This window comes from Epinephelus moara, chromosome 20 (genome assembly GCF_006386435.1).
Source record: "Epinephelus moara isolate mb chromosome 20, YSFRI_EMoa_1.0, whole genome shotgun sequence".
Taxonomy (NCBI): domain Eukaryota; kingdom Metazoa; phylum Chordata; class Actinopteri; order Perciformes; family Serranidae; genus Epinephelus; species Epinephelus moara.
In genome coordinates, this window is record NC_065525.1 from 2,612,140 (window position 1) to 2,634,155 (window position 22,016).

The 22,016-nt window shown below is 40.2% G+C and overlaps 1 protein-coding gene across 1 annotated transcript in view; it reads right to left on the reverse strand.

Annotated features, from left to right (window-relative positions):
* Positions 1–1,804: 1,804 nt before the first annotated feature.
* smpd3 (sphingomyelin phosphodiesterase 3) overlaps positions 1,805–22,016 on the reverse strand; it is a 64,124-nt gene continuing 43,912 nt past the window's right edge. The window contains exons 5-9 of the mRNA XM_050072227.1: positions 16,406–16,564; positions 14,570–14,659; positions 11,214–11,277; positions 9,744–9,912; positions 1,805–4,565 (exon numbers count right to left, since the gene is read on the reverse strand). Coding sequence (XP_049928184.1) covers positions 4,464–4,565; positions 9,744–9,912; positions 11,214–11,277; positions 14,570–14,659; positions 16,406–16,564 — 584 coding nt within the window. The 3' untranslated portion in view covers positions 1,805–4,463. The remainder of the gene's footprint in view (positions 4,566–9,743; positions 9,913–11,213; positions 11,278–14,569; positions 14,660–16,405; positions 16,565–22,016) is intronic.

The window sequence follows — 22,016 nt, forward strand, 5'->3', positions numbered from 1 at the left end:
ATTTTTGAAAAAAGCCTTAAATGAAAGCTGAGAGTCTGCACTTTAAGCAGGTATTCATTGTTTCATTTAAAACCCACTGTGGTGGTGTACAGAGCCAAAATGACGACAACTGTATCACTGTCCAAATATTTATGGACCTGACTGTATCTTGAAATATGTATTCAGTCATTATGGCTGAGAATATGTTACTGATTTAGCGTACTTCCTTTATATCATATTTAAAAAAATGAATGACCAAAGTTATTTCTTTTACTACTACTTTAGATTACTATTACTAAAGTCTGCTGCTAAATTCGGCATCATATTTCACTCAGAATACATTTCTTAATAAATCAGAAGTTACAAAAACATGTAAACTGCGTCATTAATGCAGACGAGCGGAGGATTAGCTGGGAAACATCATATTTATTCACTTTACATGGAGCTACAGTTAATACTGAATTATGTTAAATGTTTGCCGAATGTGTTAGTATCTTTTAATAAGTCATCAGAAATCATCTTTAGAAAGAGCAGATGTTTACCTTAAGCTAGCTCGGGCCATGTTAAAGTTAACAATATTTTAACGGAGCAAGGCAAGCTAATTGCTGGTGTGCTTGATTGAAAAGGGGAAAAAAACAAAAAACAATGCTTTGAGATGTCTGTCAGAGATGGGAGGGGTATAATCACATTATCCCGTTTGAGCTATAACAGGTAGTGTGTTCCACATTTTATTTCCCAGTTGCGCTTGGAAAGAAGAAAAGAGTACTGTAAACAAACTGTTACCATTGGAAATCGCTAGTTTCGGTTCAACACCAGAAGTTGCACCCGTAATTCACGCAAAGTATCATGGGGGCTAGGAATAAGGTGGATACACTTCTCCAACCAGCAGCAGAAGCAATGTGTCAGTAATGTCCTACATGGACAGGTAGACTGAATGTGGAGCACCTTTGTGCTATTTGTTTGAATTTGACTGCTGGACTGTTTGTGTTGTGCCTCAATCAGCCAATGTATGTACTGTCCAGAAATGTTAGCTGAAGCTGGCTAGCCACATCTGTACAAAATATGACTTCTCTCAAAATCTCAGCCCTGGTTCTTTCCATTCTTTTTTTTTTCTTCTGTTTTTCTCATCTTCATATTCTTCTAAGTCATAACGCCTTAAGATAAATGCAAAGTTTTTTGTTTTGTTTTTGAAACTTTTAGGTGGATACATCTGACTGCCCCAGTGCAAAATGACATTCACTTGTGTCTATGTAATTACTTTCTGTGCAATTGCTCCACCTCTAAATATTGTTTTGCTTTTAGTCTGAACACACCATAAAGGGATAGTTCAGAGGTTTTTGAAGTGGGGCAGTATGAGGTACTTATCTATAGTCAGTATACAACATACAGTAGATGGTGGTTGCCGTGCTCCCTGTTTGGAGAAGAAGACGGGACTAGCACCTCAGAAGCTCAGCAGTGCATTACTATGAATGGGGGTTTTATATTTTCAGAGCTTTACCTTGCTGTCACACAGCACTTTCCATGGCACTACATTTTCTCAACCGTAGAACTTCCATATTCCTACGCAAAAGTCTAACTGTTTCATATGCTAGCCCCTTTTACACTGGGTTTTCAAGGTATGAAATTTACGCCGTTATTCCGCCTCGCTGGTCTGTATAAACAGTGCAAACAGTGTTTTACTGAAAGCCCTAATCCACAGCAATGCACTGCTGAACTTCTTCTCCAAACAGGGAGCACGCCAACCACCATCTGCTGTATGTTGTATACTGACTATAGATAAGTACCTCATACAGCCCCACCTCAAAGACATCTGAACTATCCCTTTAAGGTGTGTTCAAAAAAATCTTTTTTTTTTTTTTTTTTTAACGTTACTTTTTGGGGCTTTTTTGCTGGTGGGGGGTGCCTTTGTGCAACTATCCCTTTAATTTGTATTCCTTTGTAGTGTTCCACTACTGTACTTATGTATTTCTGTAGGTTGTGTGTGTGTGTTTTCATTAGCATTTGCATTGCTTGAATTCTGCAAATCTGTTGTTGGGCTGTCTAAATCTTCTGGATTGTTACTTCACAATATGGCTGTCATCAGGGTGATCCATTGGACAACTGGCTGTGCTCAAACCAAAAATTGGGTTGCTCTATATATATATATATATGTACACACACATATGTATATATACACACATATGTGTATATATACACGTATATATGTATATATATGTATATATGTATATATATATGCATATATATCATTATTATCAAGCTGAAATTCCTTGAAAGTCAATGACACAAGTTGAACCTTTGACCCCATCGTCACATTTGTCACTGATGTGGAGGACTCCAGGGATGAAACTGAGGCCGGAGAATGAGGTGGCAGCCTACATTGAGTTCAAGACACTCAAGGAGTATCCTTCTGAGGTTTTATGGTGGTGGAAGGAGCATGCTAAAATGTTTCCTAACCTGGCAGTGATTGCACAGAATGTTTTCACCATTTGATCTTTTTTCTCTTTTTTGTAATTCAAGAACGGAGAACAAGACTTTTATTAACGGGTGCGAGTGTGGCTTTGACTTAGACATAATGACAGGTAACGGGTTGGTTCTGGTATTGAGCTTTATGGGTATGGGCAGGTTTTGAAAAATGGACCCGTGCAGGACTCTGGTCACCGAAGGGTGTTGTGCAAAGTACAACAGATGTAAACAGTTGCAGGGCTGGAAATTAGCAGCAGCCATCAGCAAAATGCTGGTAAAATATGCAAGTGGCTGCTAGATTTTCTTCACTCACCAGCCAAAAAGACAAATATAATCTATTGAGTGGCTGGTAGATTTGGAATCCACCAACCCCATTGGCAGGTGTACAAAAAATTTACATTTTACGTTCGATTACGTTTGTTCTATTATTACAGATGTTTTTACCCAAAAACAAGCATTGACCAACTATTAATGAGGTCACTGGATGTTCTTTTGTCTGATGATTTCTCACTTGACATTGTTGCCTTCTCCATCCTCTCTTTCCAACCTGTAGAATATGACATGCCCACTGATGTCATCACAATTCACACTTCAGGTCAAGAAAAACCTGCTATTTGTTGGTTAAAGCTAAGAACCAACTTTTCAGGTTCTGGACCAATATATCTTTGATTAAAGTGCTCTGAACGGTTCAAAATTAAAAGTGGGAACCTGAACAGAACCAGTTCCACATCGGTGGAAAAGGGGTTAAAGATAGCCAAGTCACATGTTTTCATTTGCAAACCTCCAATATGGTCATTTAAAATCCCCCTGTACATGATGAGTATGGTTGTGTGCCTGCTTTATGTGTCTGTGCATACCTTCATGTGTGTTCAGTGTCATCAGCAAGGTGGAGTCTCACATGCACAAATGTCACACTGGTGTACAGGAAGTGTGTGTTTCAGGGCAAAATGCTTCTTGACTCATCAAGCAGCCAGACTTAAGCAAGCAAGTGTATCAAGATGCTGTATTAATGTTGTAAACTGATACCGATTTCCATCATGCATTCCCAGTATTCCACCAAAAATGTCAAGTCTAATTTTCACCAGTCACGGCTGGAAAACATGCTGTCGCAATGCATCTAACAAATCACTTTTCCCCCTCCAGTTTCATGTCCCTTTATATATCTTTTTAGAAACATACCATATAGTATTAAACAGGCTTGTAAAAAGTGGTGTGGTAACCATAGAAATTGTATCATATAATTTTTTTCCTTTTAGAAAGACTAGTTCTGTTTTTTAGAAAAGAAAGACACTTGTTGAGGTTCCTGGGACTGACGTGGGAGTAGTAAGGTGAATGACTGACAGCAGAACTGACCAATAGCCATTCAGGGACGAGCGCGACACGAGAACACACATGGTCAGTGTAAAGGCCAGTCAGTAGTTGTACACTTCACTCTCATCATCTAAATGATGTTTTTCATTTTATACACAGTCACTAAAAGAAATCCAACTGTCCCTGAAGGTAGAATCATGAAAAATAATACTTAGACTTCAGCTAAAACAGATCCAATAAAAGAAGTGTGTGGCTACATAAAACAACTGCCTGTAAATAAAACCCTCTGCACTCAGATCAGCAGGGAGTTATGGAGAAGAGTAGAGAGGCCAAGCAATATTTAACAGTCAAAATGTCCATCCAAAGTATTTGTGTGTTAGGTGCTGTACTCAGTGTGTGTGGGGGTGGTTTACCCAGGAAGATGAATGTCTTTCTGGCTTTCCAAACTGAATTCCCCTGCTTATCTCCCCCCTCCAGAGTCTTTCTCTTTCAGACTTCTCCTCTGCTGCCGCTCTCCTCTACCTTCTTTATATCCATTCATCCACTGAGCACTCACCCAGTCATTCATTCTTCTCTCCCTTTAATCAGTAAAACTGCATTTTATCTCTGTCAGGCTGCTCCATATCTGTAAACTGTTAATCTCCTCTTCTCTTCCTGGTCATCTGTCACTCTTCCATGGCAGTATTTTCAAAAAGTTCAGGGGGCTCACTCTAAGGCTCCTCTTCCCCGGTGGAAACAGCCAATCGCATGGCCACAGACAGGTGGTCAGTGAGGCCAGCCAACTGGGTGACGAAGCTGAATTCCTCGATTTCCTGCAGGAGGAGGAGAAGAGAATGACATCAAGCCATAATGAGCTCACCTTTTTATTTTTCACAACTTTAAAGCTGCCCTTATTTATGTTTTGGCCACTTGAAGGCAACAGCTCAAATATCAGCATATAAAGCTGTTATAGTGAAGGTGTTAGCAAACAGTCATCTATTTACTCATCCAGCAGACACACAGCAACATTAGCATTTGTTTTCTGTCATATGTCTGGTCACTCTACTGTCTCAAAGTGTTTGAGACCATAAATAAAGAGATTTTGAGCTTTTCAAACAATGATTAGTAAAGGCAGATTTATACTTGTGCATCAGCTGTATGCAGAGCCCACGCCATTGTGAGCATTTATACTTGTGTGGTGATGTCAGTGTCATTCTGCAGTTATACCTTCACAACACTAGAAGGCCGTGGGGTTTCTATGAAGTGCTATAAAGTTTAGTTGATTCAAAACAAACCCAAAACACACATTAAACATGGCTTAATAGAGACAGTTTAAAACACAAGAACACAAATCGGCATCATTATAGCTCACAGGATTCACAGCCAAAACACTTTGCAGGGAAAATGTGTCCAGCAAAAGACAACATGCTAACGTTATTAGCACAAGCCTATGGCATTTTACATTTTATAAATTAGCCTAGCAGCTATAAGACTTTTTGCTGTATTCATATAAAGCCAAGAACAACAGCAACATTTAACAAAGGTAAAGTTACAAAATTGGCCGCATCACAACTCACAAGATTCACAGACAAACCAACTTATACTAAACATATTTCCAAACAAATACAACATGCTAATATTTTTTTAGCACAAGCCTATGGTACTTTACATTGTATAATTTAGCCTTGGGAATAGCAGAGATTTCCACTACTGATATGAAGCTAGGATAAATCACACACAAGACTTAAAATGCTATTATGTGGGGGCTTTATTGTCTTCAAAACCTATTGTTTCTTATCTGTGAAATCAAAAAATAAAAGCCTCATTTCCACTGAAGGAATGGTTTTCAGCTTACAAAAAAGGCAGGAGGTCTGCGTTGCTGCAACGGTGGTGTGCGTCAGGCTGTGGCATAGAGAGAAAGATGGCTGTAGCAGGAGGCTCAGGTGTACTCCTGACACTTTTGGCTAACTGCCTTCTTTTAAAGTTTTTAGATACAGGGCCTAAACTTGTCGACACAGGGCCTTATTTTAATAAGTGTTTTTCTAGTGAACGGAGTAAAATCACCCTCAAACATTTTGGATATGGCAGTTTCGTGCTGCTGTCCACTTTCCTGTATCCAAACTGGCATATCTACTCGAAACGTCACGGAAAGGGAAATGTCAATGTCAATGTGTTATGTAAAGGACACAATTAGCTGTAATGAAATCAAATTCACAAACTGTGAACTGGAATATCTGGGTCTAAATATTGTACTCTCGCCAGAGATGTCTTTTACTCTAATTGTGATCTATCGTCCCCCCCCTCATCAAATGTTAGCTTCTATGAATAATTTAGAGATCTATTGCAACAGTGTGATTTTAATAGAGAGGTGATAATGATTGGAGATGTGAATGTGAACTGGGAAGATAAGTCCTAAAGAAAGCAACTTAAACAAGTAACTGACAGCTTTAATCTAACACAAATAGTTAATGGGCCAACCAGAATTACCAATTCCTCTAGCACCCGGATTGATCTAATTTGTAGCAACATGTCAGACAGAATAATCAAATCGTATAACATGATAACTGGGCTGTCTGATCATAATTTGATCCTAATGGCTAGAAAAGTGAATGGAAAGAAATGTATCCCTGTTCAGAGTACAGACTCCATGAAGATACCTAAGAATAAAAAGGAAGACTTTAAAAATGCTGTCCAGAGTATTAAGTGGGACGACCTGATGAAATCAGATAATTTGGACTATACTAGTCAATGCTTTACGGACAAATTACACACAATTATTAAAGATTTTTTCCAAGAAGTTTAGAAATAAAAATAAAAGGGCCTCCCTTTCAGGGATAAATGAAACTATATTTCAAATGATGAAAGATTGTCATCAGACCCTAAAAACAACATTGAAGTCCAAACTGACAACTGATAGGCACAAATTTACATCATTAAGAAACAAAGTAACAAGAGAACTTAGGAAAGCCAAGGCAAACTACTTTCTTGAAATAATAGTAAATAATAAGGGAATCTCCAAAATTATATGGCAGCAAATAAAGAAATTAACTGGACAAAATAATGCTAGAAAACAGATTGAGCTGAGGATTAATGATACTTTGACAAATGAAATGACGGATGTAGCTGAAGCCTGTGATGGAAAATTAGGGTATTTAAACATATTTAACCTATAATGTGTTGTATAAGATTACTTGTTTTGATGAAACTGAACTTCTAACCTAATGATATGTGTTGCTCATTTAACCCCTACTGTGACAGCAGTGAGAGACACCAAGGTCATGAGCCAGGGAGGCTCAGACACCAAGATTATGAGCCAGGGAGGACAACAAGTGTCCTTGTTAGTCTCAAGAGATGTTGTGTTTCAGGAATGTCAGGGCGCCACATATTTTGACTGTTGATGTGCATGTATGTCAGGGCGCCACATATTTTGACTGTTGATGTGCATGTGTTATGGGAACTATAAAGATAGCAGGTGAGAGGACTTGCTAGGCATTCACTGACTAACTGTTCATGTGGTTGTATGTGTGAGTGTCTCCATTCATGAATGCTTATTAAAACTCAAGAAAGACAGCCGATGTGTGAAGACTTTATTTAAACTGTTGATTAAATAGTAGTTTTGCCACCACAAGCCCTAAATGGTTATTTTGTAGAATCTGTAGCTACTATTACCAACAGTTTTCCCTTACACCAGCTGTACAGTGTCACGGCACCAAATCCTGCTGCGCCCATCTTCAATTTAGAAAGTGTGTCTGAAAGTCAAGTAGTGAAGGCGATTGACTCACTCAAACCCAAATGGTCAAAGGACGTATATGAGATGGACCCTGCTATGATCAAGGATCTTGCCTGTTTATTGACGAAACCTATTACACACATTGTTAACATTTCATTTACTCAGGGCCAGGGGAGTTTCCCTGAATACTGGAAACCTGCAGCTGTTGTTCCCATTTTTAAGAATGCTAACCCTCACTCTGTATCAAATTATAGACTAATTAGCATACTTCCTGTAATGTCCAAGGTTATTGAAAAATTGGCGGCAGAACAACTAATTGACCTATGACGTGTATTTCTTTTACTGTAATTTGTTGTTTTTTTTACCAGGTCACTTAGCCGTGTTCCTTCTGGCAGGGGGACTGCCAATGGAAATTAGCCTTTTGGCTACAATTGGGTGCATTTACATTTTATTTTTAAAATGTTCATTAATGTACATTGTCCCTCTACAACAAATAAAGATAAATTAAATTAAATTAAATTAAATTAAATTAGGTTATGCTGTCGATTAAACGCAGAAATCCCGCTTCATTGTGCGCTCATGAATCACCCTTTAAACCTGTCAACAACTCTAATGGAGAAATGCAGGTTTGGATGTGTGTAGAAATTATTTGTGGCTGTAGAGAAAACTTATGCCTGAATTAAATTTTCATACAACCTGTTACCTTGATATCTGACACCTGTATAAGTCTAAATGAATTAGTTTAAAGAGAATAAAAAACATTTTGACTAAGAGAAATGACTAAAAGTTGACTACAATTTGTCAATTGTAGTTAACTAAAACTAGACTAAAACTAAAATGTGATTATAACTTATATGCATTTTCATGTAAAGACTAAGACTAAATCTGAAATAGCTGCCAAAATTCACACTGTTAATCAGGTGACAAAATTACATTTAGTCTTTGCAGAGTGCCCTCAGGTGAATTAACAGATGGCCAATTCATGGGTAAAGAAATGGGATTTGAGGTTTGTTCTTGAGGAGGCAAAAAAAAACTATATATTGAATGATTTTCACTTGCCAATCAGTGTCAAGTGATCAGTCCAAGTGTTACAGTAACTCCATTCTAACACAAGGTGGCATAAGGTGGCTGTAGAGCAAGTCAGAGAGAGGACAGGAGACAGACATGCTCTATGGAAATGATGTGATTTGGTTTTCCAATCCTCTCCAATCCCTCACACAGACAGGCACCCATGACAGTGCTGCCCTCGTCCACCCCCCTGCAGTGTAGCTGTGTTTTATTATTCTCCTCTCTAACTGTAATATCTTTAAATCTTTTTATTCGTTTAATAAGTAAAACATTCTTCTGTTGTATGAGATCACTTCACTGGTGTGCAGTCATGTTTGACATGGCTCAGGAAAATGAGCGCTGACGAGTGTCCTGTCATCACAAAATTAACCGGGGCGGAATAAGGCAGATCACCGCCTCACTGACAAGAAAATGGTACACAAAATTTAACACAGTTCCTGCATTAATTTTCTGTGAATGAAAACACAATATTTCACCCTTTTAGTTAAATTGATTGTTTTTTTAATACATATATGATGGTAAAATGGGAAATCTGATTCCAAACCAGTGTTAGGATCCCCTGTCTGCTGCTCCTGACTTGTCGCACACTATGCGCCTCATACTGCAAAATAGCTTCAAATTCCCAGTCTGGTCTCTTTGATGTGTATCTAAGGTTTTATATTCATTTTGTCCACAAAGGAGGTCTTCCAACCCCTAGCTAGCTACTGCACAGAATGCAACCAATGTGCCATGTTTGATTTCAAAATCTATTTTGCTGTCTTCATGTTTCTGCCACATACTGTAGTACATGCACGGTAAGATTTTCACCAACTAACTGGAGTAGCCCTGCTGAAATTTTTGACATACATTGCCACTGGAGATACAGGCTATTTCAATACACTAATATCAAATAGAGCAGTTGTTTTTTGGTTTAGAATAGTGGTTCCAATCCAAAGGGGGTAATGAGAACAATCTGAAGGGTTGTGAGATGATGTATAAGATGACAGATAAAAAAAAACATGCCTGGTATTGTGCTTATTTTTTCAGGCATTGCTAATAAGGAACTATTCTTTACTTATCAGAGGAGGGTAGCTGGTGTGTGAATTTAAAGTTCTTTAAAGCTTCTCAAGGGAAACAAAAGGGAAAAACTGAATGATTAAAGGTTAAATAAATTTTACATATTTGGTCTTAATGTTTTTATTTAATTTTCCCATCATCCTTCACCAAAACATACCAGTTTCCAGTCTTGCTGCAGGCCCTCGTCGCTGTAGAGCATGTAATCAATCCGGCGTCCGTTGCCCTTCAGTGGGATCTTCCTCCCCTTCTGACTGCTGGCAGGACACTGGCTCTTACTGGGAGGAAACACCAGGTACTCCTTTCTCCCCTCCTCGTTCTCCATCACTCTGACAGACACAAACAGGAATGGGAAGGGATCAGAAAACTGATGTTTTGACAAAGGATGTAGCCCTGGAATTGCACTGCAGTCAAAACACAGTTAGTAATAAAACAACAAGCGTTCAAAGGCAGTCAGATATATACTGTGACCATCTGTGGTAAAAAGAAGAGACCAGAAATAGTGGAGTGGAGTGTTTATGTCAAAGGTCAGCTATCGGCCAGGATGTAGAGTTGCAATGTTACATTCTTGTGGCATCCACAAACATCTTTTGCAAACTAGTGGAAGGCACTGTCAGTATAATCCCTACACATTTACTTCTGGTAGAATGCAGCTCCTGTAATACAGCATATACAGCATAATGTCAGAAATGGTTAGGCAATTCTGCAGCTTCTGAGTGACATCTCATTTCTGTCAAAGATATTACAATCTGTTAATATCATTACAATAATTGAGTTAGAGATGCTACTGTTGATGTTAAGTTAGAGAATGAATGAGGGACCCACTCTAAATCTAAATCTTAGGGTTAAGACATTTGAATTAGATAAGGGTTGGTCTAAAGCCTCCTACAGACTGTGAGATTGTAGCAATCTTAAAAGTTTAGTGCAGCTACACTATGCGACATGGATCTAATACACTTGGGTATGACATCAAGTTTGATGTATGCAGACTGTATGACGACAGCGCCTACTGAATTCCATGCCAGGACGTACGTCCATGATCATCAATATGCAAGAACAGAACGTCATTGTTGTGCATCATCCATGTACGCTGCTGTAGTGGTAAGAGATATATAAAAACAAACATGAATGAAGCCCTTGCTATAGTGGCATTTATGTGTTGAAAAAGTCTGAAGAGGAAAAGGGGGAGGAGAATGTGGACGCGGTCGTGGTTGTGCAACAAGAGCTCAAAGTATGTATTTATTAGCATCTACTAGCATTTCGCGTTGTCATGATAATCATTGCGTCATTTCATGCTGCATTTCTATTGGTCAGTAGACATAGATTGTCACCATGAGATGGTCATTGCAAATTTTCGACACTGTCAGAATTTTATCCCAGGCTGTCTTTGATTGCAAAACTATGACAACAGCCATCCTTGAACCTCTCTCAGTGTGCGATGTAGGACCACTGTTTTAGAGCCACGACCAAAGATATCGCCACATTTCTTTCACGTTGGTCATCTTTTGTCTGGGACAGCCCAATATAAACAGTGTATTCAAGCACGTAGTGGTGGAATGTGAATGAGTGTAAGTCAGTGCATGTCAATGGTATTCTAAGTGAAGAAAACAAGTTAGTGTATGTGACTTACTTCTGTAAACTTTCAGGTGAACTGACCTCGTCGTCATAAAGGCCACTGGGATCCAGTAAAGTACCTGTTGAATGACACATTAAAATGCATCACAGTGCAGACAAACTCATGTTTCTTATCATTTTCACCGATTAGTCTCTGGCTCCACTTCTTTGTCATCGCCTTTGGTCGTAATTTGCTGTGCTACCTCCACGATCTCCGGTGGTGCTGCTCCATGTCATCCGTATCTGTAAGCTTTTAGAAAAGGTGCATAAATAGTCCAAGCGGAAGGCTCGGTTCATCTCTGTATTTGACATCGAGCATAAATGAGCCCTTTCAATCAAGAGTCATTCTTACAGTCCTACACAGGTCCATTTTTAAAAATCCACGCCTGCCACACCTGAAGCTCAATACCAGAACTGACCCTTTACCCTTCATTATGTCTAAGTCAAAGCCATACCCACCTGCACCTGTTAATAAAAGTCCCAAGCCCCGACCTGCATCTGTGATTAAACATACACAGGCTATAGTCACTCACATTAAGCTGGATTCTCAGTTCTTGAATTACAAATCCAGCAGAGGAAAAGTCTGTTTCACTGGCTACACTCGATGCCAGGATGGCAAAAACATTTTGCACATTTACTGCCAGGTTAGGAAACATTTTAGCATGCTCCTTCCACCGCATCAAACCTAAATAGGATCCTCCTTGGGTGTCTTGAACTCAATGTAGGCTGCCACCTCATCCACGGGCTGAAAAATTTAATAGCTGAAGTCCTCCATGTTGGTGATGAATGTGACGATGGAGTCAACGGTTCAACTTGTTTCATTGACTTTCAAAATTTTTTTTATTTTTATTTTTTTTATATACTTTATTAATCCCCGAGGGGAAATTCAATAAAATAAAAGGAATTGCGGCTTGATAATAGTGTACCCAACCCAGTGCAGGATTCTTATACCTCCTCTCATTTTACAGTACTAATACAGGTTGAATGAAGAACCAACTATATCTAACTAGTGTCAAGTGAGAACTTTCTTGAGTTCAGTGAAAGACACCCAAAGATAGAAGTGCTCTTCTGTCAGGCTGAGGGCTCATTTATGCTCGACGTTAGATAAAGAGACAGACAGAGCCTTCTGTCTGTACTCTGAGTTGATTTCATCGATATTTGTGCACCTTTTCTGAAAGCTTACAGATACGGACGAAACTGAGCAGTGCCACCGCAGATCATGGAGGCAATGTATCGTAGTTTAAGCGAGCTACGACTGTAGTAGGACAAAGAAATTTAAATAAAGGTGAAAGAGAACAAATTGGTAATATAGTGAAAAGAATTCACCAGCCACACGTTGGGATGGATTTAATGGCCTCACAGACCACTGCCTGCTAAATGCTGCCTCTGTTAAAAGGTACAATATTATGTCCTCCTCCACCTTCACCTCATTTGTTGTTCTGGAAAACTTTTGAGTCCACCCTCTAATGCCATCTATTGGCTGTATCTCTACCATCATAAAGGAAGTATCGAAGGATGAGGGCAGTGACATCTACGTTTCAAACAGATCTATGGGAGTATTAATGAGCATTGAAAGTGGTGGGTGGGTCTTAATGTGACTATCCAACAATCATTAAAGATCTCTGCAGTGATTGGCCAGGTGAGTAAGTATAAAAATGGTCAGAGTTCACACTTCACCCATTGCCTGTTTTCACCACTGAAAAACACCAAACTTCTGAGCCATGCTTTCACAGATGAGATGGGAGGCATGTGACTGTAATCTGGGTCATCTTTTGAGCAATTGTTGGTACTAATATTCAGATAGATAACCTTATACTTCATCTCCATTACATGTTTTTTTACTTGCAGCAACACACCTGCTAATATAGCTATAGCTGTTCTACATTTCTGTACATTTAGTGATCTATCTTGTATGCTTTATGCTTTCCTCCTCCTCACTGTGATGACCAGCTTTGTCTTGAGGACAGCTGATCTAAAAGTACAGCTTAGCTTTTTTTTAGTGTGGCAAAGGAGGCGTGCGCACACTTTGTGGTAAGAGCATATACTGTACTGTATCTCTGTCTTAATGGTTCTCAGAACACAACTGTTAGCCAGTGAAATATAACAGCCAGAGAGAGATGGGCACTCAGAGATCCTTTTGACAAAGAGGATGTGAGGCTGTGGGCAGGATGTGTGTAAAATGCTCCATTTGAAGGAAGCAGCTCTCTGAAGTTACTGCAGCCAATTCACAATTGTTGGGAGCTCTCTGGAAAAGTATAGGTATACATGAGATTCCACTTCCACCATCACCGACAAGCTGTAGCACATGTGTAGGCAAGAAGATAAATATTTCACACCAGCCACAGTTACTGCACTTGTTGGGTTTTTGGTTTGTGGTTGACATGTTTAATCTGCCATCAAACATGAACTCGAATGCATCACCAAAAGAGCTGTGTCAGTTATCAATGGGAGAGATGATCAATGGTGAGAGATTTTGACTGAAACCTTTAATTTTCACAGCTTCAAAGGTGCGATTTTACTTCCATCTCGCTGCTTTTTAACTATCAAGTGGTTCCAGGCTAGCCATAATTCCCACATGATTAAAATACAGCACAGGCCCTCAAGGTTGTCTGTGTGTTGGGCTGGCTGGGTGGTCAGCATTAGAAGATTCCCAGAGCTCTCAGAGTTCAGCAAATATCATGAAATGTATCCACACACTCCGAACAACATGTGACAGTTACTGGCAGCCTGGCTCTCTCCCTGCCTTTCTAAGCCTTGCTATTGTATTCATTTAGGTCTAATCTTCTTTGGATAAGCTTTATGAAATGGGATAATCTGTCTATCTTTTCTTTCATTGATCCATTGTTCTTTTCTTGCCTCCGTCTTCTTCTCCTGTCTAATAGCGACCAAATGGGAGGTGCAGACCTGTTCCCCTGGCTAGCCACGCAAAATGTCCCTGTCCAAATAAATAAGCCCTTCTCTCAGCCCTTTCACTCTGCCCTGCCCACTCTGTCCCTGAAATACCGCTGGCCTAAATAACGCCTCACATCCAGACGAAAACCCTCCAGTCTTTACGTCACTAATGCCCATGTATCAACACGCTGTACTAGGTGCATTTTAATTCATACAGTGGGTGCATCCTTATTTAGCCAGAGCGAGCCAGATTATTCTGTGTACACTGTATGGATCACCACTGAGCTTATGTGTGTAAAGCTTTTAGAACATAATGTAACAATACTTTTTGAGGATCAGTTTTGGTGTTAGTGTCTATGTTCCTAAAGTTGGATCTGTGAGGGCATACATGTATTAGATAGATTAGAACTACAGGATATGTGATGTCCCTCTGTGTCCCTAGAGGAACATGTGACTGTGCTTGTGTGTGCGTATTGTTACCCAGAGCCCATGGTTTGTCCTCCCCTGGCCCCAGGCGACATGGGTCCTTGTAATGAGTAAAAAGTGCATGCTGCTGTTCCAGTTTGTCCTCTAGAAAAACATAAGAGAACACACACAGTAGAATCACAGCTTTAGTCTATACATTAGAAAAGAGATCCAAACACATCCCTGAGTCATCTTTCTCACTAATCACTGCCTGACAACAGCATGTAATACTAAAGCAAACGCATTCCTCTCTGGATAAAATGAATATATACTTTCACTTCCAATATTATTCTCAGAAATGAAAAAATAAAATAAATTTCAGCAGAAAGCCAATATTGAATTTTTTGACGTGCTATTGCTGATTTTACCTACAAACAAACTATGAAATGCATGATAATTTTACCTAAATGTGGTACTGTATGACAACATGGACAGTAAGAAGTCTCCTTCAGATTGTATTAGAAATACAAAATACAACTGTCATTCTCACTGGTAACTGAAAGGGAAATTAATAAACCTCCTAAAAAATGAACACTGACGGAATTCTAACATGGAGAAAAACAAAAAACAAACAAAAACAATCAAAATGCTAGATAATACTTAATCCACTTTAATCTTATACACTTAATTTCAAGTAACTGAAATTTGTCTTTTATCTAAAAAACATTTTCATTGATTAGTACTACAACTAATGAAGCCTCTTGGATGTAGGACAAATTTCAGGACTACAAGATATCCAGTGACTGGGACAAAAGATAACCTTTACAGAAGGTGATACATAATATTGGGTGATTCTTAGCATGTGAAATAATTGTTCCATAATTCCAGTGAATTTAAATGTTAGCTGATCCAAGCAGCAAACCATATTAGATAACAACTGACAAAACCCTGTCTCTCACTTTGGCCATTAGATGGCTCCTATCAGTGATTGTGCATTTCATCCTGCCCAAGAGAGAAGTTCTACCTTGGGGCGTTCCTGAAATAAACATTAGCCCCTAAGCAGCTGATGGCAAATTTAATCAGTTAAATTAAAAGTGTTTTGACACTGGCAGTGAGTAAGAAAAAGCATGTTTGTGTAAGAAAAATCAGTGATGTTGGAGAGACTGGTGCATTTATTAGTGGTAGCTAATAACATCAACTGTATTTCTCACAGAAAGGTTTATGCTGTTACCAGGCTGGCTGAAATATTAAAACAGTCATCACTGGAATCATACCATCATGCTTCTGTCAAAAACAGTATTACAGTTTTCACTTTCAGATATATCAATGAATTATCTCCCTCACAGAAAGGTTAGCACACTTGTAGCTATGGTATTAATATGAACTATATTTCTGCAAGACAGTTGTTTCAGTTATCAGTGGTTACTAAAGGGTAATACACACAGCAAACACACACACAATTTTCAAACATGCACCACTATTTGCTCCTAAAGCCAGAAGCCCTCCAACCACTGATAAAGGCACTGACACAAGCTATTGTAACCTAACATCACTCAGGTTTTTTTTTTTTTTTTTTTTTTACAAAAACATGGTTAATCTTACGAGCCACCAGCCATAAAACACTTTAACAACGGCAGACTAAATTTGCCTTCAACTGCAAGCAATTCTCAAGAAACACAGGCCAAGTAGTCGGCCGCTCTGAACAGGCATGTGTTTGAATGGGCGCTGCACTAATACTTTTATAAATGACACATTATAGACAGGTATTTACTGCTTCTTGGATTTCATATGTCATCAGGATGGAAGAGTTATTAAGAAACGAAACGTTCATCATATTGGTGTGTGGACTCATCAGCATAAAATAAACCATAATGTTTGGAAAATATTTATTAAGCCCAGACAACATCATACCTGAAGAGCAGTTATCAAAGTTGAGGTCTCCCAGGATGACATCAAAGGCAACCAGCTCTTCCTCCTTCTCTCCTTCAGGTGTTTGGGATGAGGATTGGCGAAACTCAGCCCCCCACTGGAGCAACAGGTCGAGCTGCTCACAACGCACAGATGCATCACCTGGTAGACAGTGCAGTGTGTGTAGTGGTAGAGAGAGGGTCAAAGCAGGGGAAAGGAGACAGAAAGCAAATGAACACAAAACGTTTCCCATAAAGTCATTCAAACATGTCTGAATGAAACTGATGTACAAAGGAGGGAGAGGATAGAGTGCAAGTCTGGGTATTATTAAAAACTCAACTGCATGTTTCACTGTGTGAGAAACTGTGAAAATAACATATAATATGCTATGATATAACACCTCTGGATAGGATACAATATGGTATGACAGAGTATGGAAAGATATACTGTATAATACAACACAACAGGACACATGTGTAATTTGAGAGGGGTCACTTGTAGCAACAAACCCCACAGAGAATTATCATCAACTCTGCAGATCCCTACTGTTTTGGTTTATTACACTCATCATTCTTATTTTCAGCAGCAGCAGGCAGCTGTTGGCAGTGAAAAGGCTTGGAAAGACTCACTGTCCACAGCAAACAGCAGACAGACGCAATCGGAGACTAGCTGGTGAACGTAATGAAGGATTAAGCAGCTAAAGGTGTGGCCAGAAACACAACCTCAAGTGAATGCTAATGTTGGTTTCTTGTCCACTGGATGTTTAAATTGCTGTTTGCCAACATGTTGACGGTTCACTTATTATCTGTAACTGCTTATCCTGATACAGGGTCACAGGTGGGCTGGAGCCTAAAGCGGGACAAATTAATGCTGTACCTACAGAGTAGGCTCTGTATAATTGCATACCCTATGGTGTAGCCTGATGTGCAACTCCCCAGAAATGTAACTACATGTCATGGCGACGCAGACCTCCTGTCTGTTTTTGAAAGCTGAAAATTATTTCCCTTAGTGGAGATAAAGATTTTATTAAATTTTATTTCACAGATGAGAAACAATACATTGTGAAAACAATAAAGCCCCCACACAACAGAATTGTGGCTTCCCTCCCACGTCACTGTTTACGTCACATGCTGGGCTATACGTTTTGTTACTTGCTCACGCCCCCCATTGCCAAGAAAAAGGCACATTCTGTATAAACAAAAGTAGGTAGGCGGCATTTTGCTGCACTCCCCGATTTTGTTTTTATACTGCCAATGCTGAAAAAAGACTGATTGGGTTTTCCTGCAAATTTGCACAACTCCTATCTAAAAAGGGCTTAAAGAGGCAACAGATAGCATATTTTCCTAAATATATCATTATAAAAATAATGTGGGTTGCACAGGATAGTGGCCACAGTAAAATCAGACTATCAGCGTTTACATTGGTTACTTAGTGGCTTTGCAATCTTTGCAATAAGCTTCTGGTCAGCCAATCAGGGACTGGAGCTGGTCCTTATGAGGAGTTGGGCATGAGATAGTTCAGTCACGAACACAATGGCAGACGGGCAAAGTTTGGATACAAATGAAAAACGGCCTAGCAAAAGAAAACAAGCTCCTCTGTCTGAGGAGGCAAAGAAGAGCAAAAAGGAGAGTGATAAAAGAAGAGGAAAAACAAGAGTAAACCTCAGTCAGGCGTTCAAGAGATGGAGGAAGCTCTGTGACCAAAGAGGCTTCAAAACCAATGTCCAGCTAGCTTTCTTTCTAGTGGATCAGTAAGTAATGGGAACTGCCCATTGGTTCGACAGCCCATTGTTCCGACCATATTAAACTCATTGTTCCGAAGTCTGTTCCGAAATCATCATGATGCCCTGTGGTTAAGGTCTGGTTAGGTTTAGGCACAAAAACCAATTGGTTAGGGTCAGGAAAAGATCATGGTGTGGGTTAAAATGAAAAAGAAAGTGACAAACACATAAGCCGTGAGCCTGCTCCGCCTCAAGCTGGTCGCGGCGCACCATACACCTGCCGCGAGCCGTTCAGCACCACGGACAGTCGGACTAATGGGATGTCGAACCAATGGGCTGTCGAACCAATGACATGGACCCTAAGTAACACGGCTAAATGTTAGCTAGACGAGAGAGGACTGTACTGTACTGGCTGCTAGTTAATTCCTAGCTGGCCAGCATCGCAAATCGCCGCAACCAGGGACCGGGTAGCGAGTGTTGGTCGGCTGACATCCTCATTGCCATTCTACGGCAGCCCTCGGACAGTGGTACCCGCCTCCTTTCCTTCTGTTCTCTTCTCACGGAGGCAGCTATCGATGGACATCACCCAGGTAAGTGAACAGTAACACTGAACTGTTTTTCCCATTCAATTTGAGCTCCAACCGGCCACATCGTTTCCATACGGTACCGTTTATTCTAGAATCAGGACTGTTTACATGTGCATATTAATATAATTCCACTTTAGAACACGGCACTCATAAATACTTGATTCTGATTGGTCAATCAACAAAATTCTGCAGTGTTTATTTCTTGAGGTATCACCGCTGCTCTGCTGCTCTGTTGCTAGGGACGCCATAGCAACATGCATTTGCAGCTACTGGGCACCCAGCATCTCTGACCGGGAGAAGTGAAGTAAAATCCTCTACTCTGCTCCAGAAAACGGCCGCAGTTTGTCTGGTGAACGCCTCTCCTGTGTCAGTACGCTCTGCCAGCAATTTAATAATATTGATGCCAGTTGTAACATTTGAATGTTTTAGTAGTAAGCCATGTTCTAAGCGGGATAAATTATCATATGCTCCCTGGGATAAATTATCACATGATAAACTGTCGGGAGTTATTTTTCAACTGTCACTGGCTCACTATACATTATCCCTTATGTGTCTTCTGTTGTTTGTACTGATACTGTACATATTGGTATACTTTACTGTGAGTTGTTTGTACTGGTACTGTGCATTCTGGTATAATTATTTGCATTACTATTTGTTTTTTCTTCAGATAAATCTGATAATTGTTGCTTGGTCTCTTTAATCATTTATTTAGTAGAGTGTCCACACACCTTCTCATTCTACATATACATAAAGGTATACCGGTGGCTTTACAGCCTACATTTTATTGATTATCTCTGATCCCCATGGCCAATTTGGTCGTTGCGACAGTGTGAGCAACACCGCTGACGCTAGGTGGCGCCAAGCTAAAAAAACCCGAATCCTATCTGTTGCCTCTTTAAGTGAGAGACCCAGCCTTCAAACCTGATTGGACACTACTGACAAAGTGACATGTCACTCTGTGATGTCACCAAGCAAACTTAAGGAGAAACTTCTACAATCTTGCAGCTTGAACCACTGAAGGAGGCACTTGCCTTTTTGTTGCTCTTTCTCCTGAGCTGCTGACCGACTCTCTTACTCAGACTCTTTGCTCTTTCTCCTTAGCTTCTAACCGGCTCTGACTCAGACTCTTGCTCTCTTTCTCCTGGACCACAACCGAGGTAGGATGGAAGCAGGAGGACCTGCTATGCCCTTCTCCCATTTTCACACCCCTGCATGCACACAGCAGGAGCAGAACCTGGCGACCAGATAAGTTAGTGTGCCAAACACAAGGTTTGCAACTAACTTTCCAGCAACAAGGAGAACCAAGTTGAGTTAGCACCCCAACGTCTAACTCTGCAAGCACACCGAGTGACCGGCCTCTTTGGATCTGCACCTTCGGAAGAAGGACACAGCAAAGCCCGCACCTGGAACCACAGCTCTTTCCAGCCTTAATGTGCTGGCTAACAAAAGCAGCACACCACAAAGCAACTCTTCCTTCCATCCATTCAAGGATTGGTAATGTAACAAGTTGGCATAGCATTATTGCAGCTGTACAGGTTAAGCAAGACTGTTAAACTTTGCCAATTGTGATTTAATGCTGGTTATTGAGTTATTGTTGTGATTGTTTGCAGTTAGGTTATTGGTTAGTTGGCTTAACCAAAGCTAAGTGATGTTAGTTACACCCAAAGAGGCAACTCAAAGTTCCCGCTTCTTTTCCTTTGACTTTGTCCTGACTACATGCTCAGACAAAACCTTCCCCGATCTAAAGTCATCTCTGATTTGGCCATCTTGTAGTTCTCCATTGTCAGCCATTTCGTTTTGTAGGCCAGATGGCCCTTTGTTTCACACACCCACCCTTTGTCTCTCTCTGTCTCTCTCTCTCTCACACACACAAACATACACACACACACATACACATATACACACCCATGCTTGTATATATATAGTTAGTTAGTTAGTTAGTTAGTTAGTTAGAATTTGTGTGTTTTGTTGCTCGTTTTCTTTGTGAATAAATATATTTGGAATGTAGGGAACATAAATTAGGGAGTCACACAGAGGCACCAATTATGTTGGGGAACAACAATATTAGGCCTCACCAAGGGGACACCATTAATGTTGTAATATGGCTATCGGAAATAATCAATAATTATTAATAATAATGAATAATTATGTTAAATAATGTGACTTAATTAACATTAAATCACCTCATGGGGCACCATTCCCGTAAGGGTAAAAATGATAGCCAGTTAAAGAAATCAGTCTCATTTCTAGAGCTGCTTTGCTCTGAAATGCAAGGGTGGTTTGCCTGTGGAAGATCAGAAGCAAGCATTTTAACAATGTACCATTGGATGCAGTCTGTGCATCACAGTGGTCACTGAATAGAGAGTTTATCTCTTTATTGCACTCACTGGGACTCAATCTGCTGATGAGTTCAGGACAGCCAGGGTTTAGGCTGTGTGCAATGGAAGAGATAAACTGGGGTTCTCCATTGTTAGTTCTTGAAAGGAGGCTGAGGATAAAACAGGTTGTCTTAGTACAAAAATCAATGTGTAGTTGGCTATGGTGTTGCTTGGCAGGCATCTTTAAGTCTAACTTGTGAGTACACTAGCCTAACAAAATTATGTTCTGGCCCTCACTGTGGGGGTAGCTTCCTGTAGAGGAGGGTAACTACAACACCAACAGGCACGAAAGATTAGGGCGGGAATTTACAACTGTAAATTTGCTCTGGAACGGCAGCGGAGCCGATACATTTCAATTGTAGTCAATGTGTGTGCTTCCACTGGCTGTGCTGCGTTCCAGCTCTGTCACAGCTGCGGCGTTCTGGAGCCCTCCGCAACAGATACGCAGGACTTCTATTTTTTCCGGACGCCGGAGCAAAATGCAGCAATTCAGCACTGAGCACATCGTGCGGGGCAGGAAGTGGTGCACAGAAACAAAATAAAACATCCGGTTAATTTTCAAAATAAAATACATGGTGTTCACGGCAGATAATATTTCCCTGCACTACACCTTGAAAACGTCATAATGGGCGGAGGCAGGCCTGAAGTCAACAGGTCAGAGGTTTTCAGACGTCATTTCACCCCGTTGACACCATGGACAAGGAGATGTTAATCATGGAGGTGCACCGATATGTCTTTTCTACTACTCCTCTGGTGTTTCAATTCAATTCAATTCAATTCAATTTTATTTATAAAGCCCAATATCACAAATCACAATTTGCCTCACAGGCCTTTACAGCATACGACATCCCTCTGTCCTTATGACCCTCGCAGCGGATAAGGAAAAACTCCCCAAAAAAACCCCTTTAACGGGGAAAAAAAACGGTAGA